The 7,450-nt window shown below is 31.0% G+C and overlaps 1 protein-coding gene across 1 annotated transcript in view; it reads right to left on the bottom strand.

Annotated features, from left to right (window-relative positions):
* Window positions 1-770: 770 nt before the first annotated feature.
* The window catches only part of LOC120418384 (mitochondrial carrier protein Rim2-like), a 31,830-nt gene continuing 25,150 nt past the window's right edge, over window positions 771-7,450 (bottom strand). Inside the window, exons 5-6 of the mRNA XM_039580763.2 lie at window positions 4,106-4,323; window positions 771-4,039 (exon numbers count right to left, since the gene is read on the bottom strand). Of these exons, the coding sequence (XP_039436697.1) occupies window positions 3,910-4,039; window positions 4,106-4,323 (348 nt within the window). The 3' untranslated portion in view covers window positions 771-3,909. The remainder of the gene's footprint in view (window positions 4,040-4,105; window positions 4,324-7,450) is intronic.

Below are 7,450 nucleotides of genomic sequence, written 5' to 3'. Positions count from 1 at the left end.
TCGTTTCCCGGAAAATTTAAATCCCGGGAAAATTGGCGATTTTTGGAATTTCTTTATTATTCCGTAACTTTGGAAGTTTTGGAATTTTTCAAAATGTTACGTTTTTTTTCAATTTGTGGTATGTTGGGAGATTGTATGTATTTTTGTTGTTTAGAATTTATGGAATTTGTAGTATTGTTGAAAATTGTGGAAATTTTAGAAATGTTTTAATTGTTTTCCATTTTTTGAATTTTATTTGTTTTTAGTTTTGGATTCTTTTTTACATTTGGATTTTTCTGATTTTTTTCCTTAAATCTCCACTTTTCTGGAATTTTTGATACTGGGAAATTTTCCGTTACTTTAAAAGTTTTGGAATTTTTGAAAATGTTAGAATTTTTATTCAATTTCCTAAATGTCGGGATATTGTGCATTTTTTCCAAAATTCCTAGGTAATCTTGTTTTCGTCCGATGAAAGCTTTCCGGAAAGTCTTGTGGCCAGATAACGTACCAAGCACCTCTAAGAAAACCCGAAAATGTATTACAGTCCAGACTCGATCATCCGAAGGCCTTAGCAAAATTTCACTTCGGATAATCGAAACTTCGGATAATCGAGTCTGGACTGTACAAAATCTAACGCGGCGGATTCTGTGATCAGATCACATTTTCCTGTACGGAATAGGTGGACATACCCTACCAAACGGTTTATTGTTGTCATGATGATTGTGTTTAGTGTTATGAAAATTGATTCAATTATGTGGACGATTTTCTCTGGAATAATAAATATTGTAGGGTGTGCTCATAATTTTTATCTTTATTGTTATATATTTCATAAAATAAACAACTCAATATTTGTTTCTTTTCATCAATTTGAAAGGAAATATCCGATTCAGTGTTTTTTTTTTTTTTTCAAGCATTACGTGTATATCCGCATGTATGTTTTTCAGGTATTCTTTACCTTTTTTGTATAATTTTATCCTTACAATCTACGCTTTTTTCAAATGGTACAATTCACTTGTAACTTGATAAATAAAATTATTTGTGTTTATTTTTTTATCGCTTTTTCATAACTTTTTTCCTCTATCTTTCTCAGTGTAAAACGCCCTTTCCCATCATCAAACTATCTTTAGCATTTTTAGTACGTGTTCAAATTGCGCGTTTTTTTTTTCATCTTCCCAACGACAACGCCGCCGGCCATTGACCGCACCTTGGCGGTCGTCCAGCGCCACTTTGTCAACTGTCAGCCGGCTTTGCCGACGTTGAGATAGGTCAGACCTCCGCTACTACGCTTCTAAATCTTGGCACAACTTTCTTCGGTATTTGTCTGTTTGCTATTTGTAATGCGATTTTTTATTCGTTGTACTTTTTTAACTGTTTTGTTAACGTAATTTGTGTTTTCTAGTTTTTTTGTTTAAAATCGCGCCCTTTTAAGTTAAGTGGGAAAGGTTCAGTTTAAGCACTGTGACATTACGACGAAGCTTTGATTTCGGTTTCAATTTGTTTTCAGTGCGGGGGTTAAAGGTAGGCTCACGAGAGCTGTAATCAGTTCTAGGTAATGCTAGTCAAAATTCCTTTCTGTTCCTGATTAAGACATACAATACGACTATTTGATATACGCGTACCACAAATTTGTTTGTTACTCTCTTTCTTAAATATAATATGGTTAATATAATGTAAATCACAGAGTGTCTAGACATTTTCTAGCCCGGCAAAATTGTTGTCGCTAATTTCCCTTTCCCGCAGATTTTCTGTGCTTTTTAGAACCCAAAATTTACTTTCATTACCAAAATACTAAAAAAGTATACATAAATGCTGCTAGTAAACAAGTTTTGCCCAGCCGAGAAAATCAACTGACTAAAAGTTGCTTTACCCAATTCACTGAACCTCGGCGCGCGCGCCTCCTTCTGTCTACTCTACGCTCAAGTACCAGTATGAGTGTTCTAGTGCTAGAAACCTAATATTTACAAAACAACAATTGTAAGAAGCCGTACAAAAACTGTAATTTCCGTTCACTTTACTAGCGCTTCATTCTGCACACTTCCAGTTCAAATGATTTCTTTTGTGCTGTGCGCAATTAGATATCTCTTTTCATCAATCACAAATCAAAATCTGGCAGGGTGGCCACTGAAACTTATTTATTGAAATTTTCTGTTTGCTCTCATATTTTCAGAAAATTAATAGGATTTGAAATCTTCTAAAACTGTTCGAAAAACAAAAGAAAAAACGCGTCCTATTAAAGCATAAAAAATCTTTAATGGCAAAAATAAAAGAAATTTCAGAAATCACATAATTTGTCAAAAATTATAAAATTTGTGAAAAATTACAAAAAGTTTCAAAAATTACATAAAACCGAAAATTAAAAAAAAATGTCAAAACTAACAAATTAATTCAAAAATAACAAAATTTGTGAAAAGAATAACAAGTCCGTAAAATAAAATTGTCAAAAACAACAAAGCTTGTCCAAAAATTACAATTTATAAAAAAAAATACAAAACAAAATGTGTCAAAAATAACAAAATTTGTTAAAATTTACAAAATATGTCAGAAATTACAAAATTTGTCAAAATTAGCAAACAAAAATGACAAATTATGTTTGTTTCAAAAATTATGTTATTTTCAACAAATTTTGTTATTTTTGACATTTTTTTACAGAATATGTTATTTTTGGCCAAATTTTGTTATTTTTATCACATTTTGTTATTTTTAGCATATTATGCTATGCGTTTTTTAAATTTTGACAAATTTTTGTTATTTTTGACACATTGTGTGACAATTTTTTTTTACAAATTGTGTTAGTTTTAACAATTGTTGTTGTTTCTGACTGTTGTTATTTTTGACAAACTTTGTTATTTTCAAGAAATGTTGATATTTTTGACATTTTTTTCATGTTTGACAAATCAAAGCTAAAAATATAAAAATTAAAATAACAAGAGTTGATCACTTTATGCAGTTTTTTCACACATGTTTTTAGAAGTGTGTTTTGTATTTTTTGCGATTAATTTTGAGATTATTTTGTTTTCTTAAATTCTGGACTTAAGTGACCACCCTGACAATCAGCTCTCTCTATTAACCACAAATCAGAATCCCTAAAAGTGCTCTAGATGTGCGTTAATTGGCTCGCGTTGCAGTTGGAAGATGCCCCCCTTTCCCTTTGATTTGGTCGACTTGGAGTTTCTATTGCGTATTTATTTGAACTAGAAGGTTTTGTTTTACGATAAAGCATTACATGTGAATTAAGGAAGCCCGAGTCAAAAATTAATATAATTTTTTCAAGCGACTTGGTGCTTCTTGACTAATTTGGGGTGAATAGCTTACAAACTAGCGAGCGAAGCAAATTAAGGATTGCAAACAGAAAAAAATCTCTCTTTTCCGTAGAACCGAAAATAATATGCGAATAAACGAAACAAAAACAAGTTAAACTAACATTTTGCAAAAACAAAACAAAATTTCACAGTCAGTCTCACAATCATTCAAGATTTTTGTGTGTGTTCTTTTTTTTTGTAATCTTTTCTCACTTGTACAACAGGAAATTGGGCAAAATCATCGAAACAAATCGCTCGATGTGTTTGCGCTTTTCTTACAAACTACAGAATTTTGTTCGCATTTTTGAGAAATATAATAATCAATTGTGTGTTTGTGTATATAAATATGTTTAACAATTTTTCTCTGCGGAGGGCGCGCGTGTAAAAAAACAACAATCCAATGACCCTCCCTCCTCACGCGTTCGTTCGTACCTTCCGCGGTAGATCCTTACAGATCTACGAAGAAATCACTAATACAATGTACAATGAACGCCGACTCGAGCTCGACCTCGAAGGTGGTAGTCCCCGTGGTGACGTCCTCCTCCTCCTCGGCAGCGCGAGCGCGTTCAAGCAGCGTGGCCAGCGCCGGGAACCGATAGCCAGTATCGGTTCCGCCACCATCGGCCTGCTCTCAGTTGCCCACCATCAGGTTGCCGGCCGGGTTGTTGAACTGGTTGGACAGCACGTACACGACGGCCTCGTACGTGGCCATCATGATGGCCGTGTTCGGGATCTGCCGGACCAGCTGCGTTCCGAGGCCACTAAAATTTAACAAGAGTTTATTAGCCTGCTTCTTCAACCGAGGTTTGAGTCTAACTCCAACTCACCGGTACAGTCCCGCCTTGCCCTCCTCTTTCCACACCGTGTGGATCGTCTGCCAGAAGCTGCGGTACTTGTTGCCCTCCTCGCGCAACCGGGTCCGGGCCACCTCGTGCGGGTACGCCACCACCGACGCGATCGTCTTGGAGGTCGCCCCAGCCGCCATAAACTCCAGAAAGTCGCGCGAAGTCTTGTCGTCGCCGGGGCTGGTGTCGCGCATCTCGTTCTGTACAGGTGGTGAAGAGCGAACGGACGAGATTAGACAAAAACAGGCTCGGCGATATCTTGAAGAGGTTGGTTGGCGTGACAATGCTGGCCGCTGGCTGAAGGTCCACCGGGAGGGGTCAAACGATTGAGACGTGTGACCCCTGGTCACGGGGACTCGAGCGCAGCGCAAAATGAAGGACAACAAACAGATGCCTTTTGTTTTGGGAATCGATTGATTAAATGATATTAAATAAAATATATGTAAAACTCATACTAGATGCGGGTGTCATTTTTCGCGGGAGAGGACATTTGGGGACAACTCCCCTCGAACAAGCACGCACGCACACACACAACACAGACACAGATGAAGGACGAAGATCGAGAGCGATGTGTGCGCGCGACAGAGACTAAAAAATAGGGAAAAGAAATACACAGACGAGAAATTTAGCGGTACAAAACGGGGCGGGGCATGTGCGAATTCAACAATTTTCTTCGGATCAATCTCGGATGGAGACGGTATCCGAGGGTGGTGGCTTGTACGGGTATTCGGTTGACCTTTTTGCTTCCTTTGTGTAGATTTGTCGGATCGACTACATCTCAAGTCATGTCAAATCTGGTCAAAAAACTGTATTTCATCAACTCTAGTCAAATTCTAGATAACAAAAGAATCATCTTTCTCCAATATTCAGCCAGAAAACATAAAAAGTCGATATACGGACTTGCAAAAGTGACGAACTTATGTTCGCATATGCATTTTGATCTCTTTTAAATTAATTATGTGGTCTGATCAAGAGCATGCACATAGTAAAATTGAGATGAGATTGGCATCAATTAAAATACAAGTTTTATTCCAAGTGCAATGCTTTCCTTGTTTTGGCATCACTTCAAAAGATTTATAAGTTGTAATCGACGACTAATTTAAACCACATTTATTTATAACTATACGAGAACGATTGGATAAAATAGCCCAAACCAAATACATTTCCCATACGACTTTGTATTGAAAATAATTACTTTTTAAGTTTTGCTGATTTTTGGCAAATAAACTTTTTATGTTCTCCACGTCAACTTCATTTTTTACATAGGAAGATGCACTATATAATTAATATGAGTGGACATTTCCTAAGTGAAGATATCAAACTAAGACATTTTCGAGAAATGTTAGTTCAGATTTAATATACTAGAAATGCAAATTTTATTTGGAATTTAGTAAAAGTTTCAAATGGGATATGATTTTCAAAATATCTAAGTCTAAATTTTTAACCCCTAATATTTACGGAATCTACTGTGTCATTCTGGGACTTATTAACAATTGCCAATACGTATCGTATGCACAAAATTTAGAAAACCCAGGGTTGTTACGGACGGCGCGGATCGCGCGGATGGCGCGGGTGGCGCGTATCGCGCGGATCTGGCGCGGATTTGCTGGCTTATTTTGTTCAGGCGCGGATTTCGCGCGGATAGCAATTTTCATAAATAAAATAATTGAAAACGATAGAATTTCTTTCAAGGTACAAAGGAAAATATTATAAGCAATTAAATAAATTCAATCTTTTTCTTTGAGTGCAAAAACATCAATTTCTAAAAAGTTGTTAATGAAGATTTTTTTTCTGAAAACTATTCATTGTTTTTTTTCTTAATACGAATCTTTAAAAATAATCTTAAAGAGCGTTTATTTTTTAAAATGTATTGAGATTTCTTATTCTTATAGCAAACAATAAATATTGAGCGATCATATTAATTACAATTTCAAAATTACAAAATTCGAAAAATTTCAGAATTTCAAAAAGCTTTACTTCTTTTTAGATTTTTTAAGTTTTTTCAATCTTATATTTAAATTTTGAAACTTGCGGTTTATTAAAAAAATTAAAGATTCTGTTGCCACTCTGATTTAGGTGGAATTGGTTCTACTCCCAATTATCAAAACATGACGAAATCCACTTAGCAATCTGCTAAAATCTCCGTCTAAAATTGAAAATTTCAGAATTTACATATTCAATTAAAAAAAAATAGAATTCATAAATTTAAATTGCCAAAACATGCAGACTCAAAAACGATCCTAAATTCTCACATTGAAAATTTTTAAAAAAAATAACATAGATTTTTTCTAATTCTTAAATTCTTATTTTTTTATGAAAGTTCTTTAGTTATTCAATTATTTATTTATTAAGTTATTAAATTTTTAAATTATTGAATATTTAAATTAATTAATAATTTAATTATTAAATTATTAAATAATTGAATTATTAAATTATTAAATTATTAAATTATTAAATTATTAAATTAATAAATTATTAAATTATTTAATTATTAAATTATTAAATTATTAAATTATTAAATTACTAAATTATTAAATTATTAAATTATTAAATTATTAAATTATTAAATTATTCAATTAGTAAATTATTAAATTATTAAATTATTAAATTATTAAATTATTAAATTATTGAATTATGAAATTATTAAATTATTAAATTATTAAATTATTAAATTATAAAATTATTAAATTATTAAATTATTAAATTATTAAATTATTAAATTATTAAATTATTAAATTATTAAATTATTAAATTATTAAATTATTAAATTATTAAATTATTATATTATTTAATTATCAAATTATTAAATTATTAAATTATTAAATTATTAAATTATTAAATTATTAAATTATTAAATTATTAAATTATTAAATTATGAAATTATTAAATTATTAAATTATTAAATTATTAAATTATGAAATCATTAAATTATAAAATTATAAAATTATTAAATCATTAAATTATTAAATTATTAAATTATAAAATTATTAAATTATAAAATTATAAAATTATTAAATTATTAAATTATTAAATTATTAAATTATTAAATTATTAAATTATTAAATTATTAAATTATTAAATTATTAAATTATTAAATTATCAAATTATTAAATTATTAAATTATTAAATTATTAAATTATTAAATCATTAAATTATTAAATTTTTTGATTTTTGGAGTCGTATTTTAGTTTAGAGAAATTTAGAGAAGAAAATAAAATAAATTTCGTGTTTCGATTTTCCAGCGTAAAATTTTGGTGGGAATTATCAAGTACAAAATTCCTAGATTTTATAATTTGGTTGTTTATTTTAGGGTTTTAAATTTTTTTA

This window comes from Culex pipiens, unplaced genomic scaffold (genome assembly GCF_016801865.2).
Source record: "Culex pipiens pallens isolate TS unplaced genomic scaffold, TS_CPP_V2 Cpp_Un0001, whole genome shotgun sequence".
Classification (NCBI taxonomy): Eukaryota; Metazoa; Arthropoda; class Insecta; order Diptera; family Culicidae; genus Culex; species Culex pipiens.
This window is presented reverse-complemented; position numbering and strand designations above follow the sequence as displayed.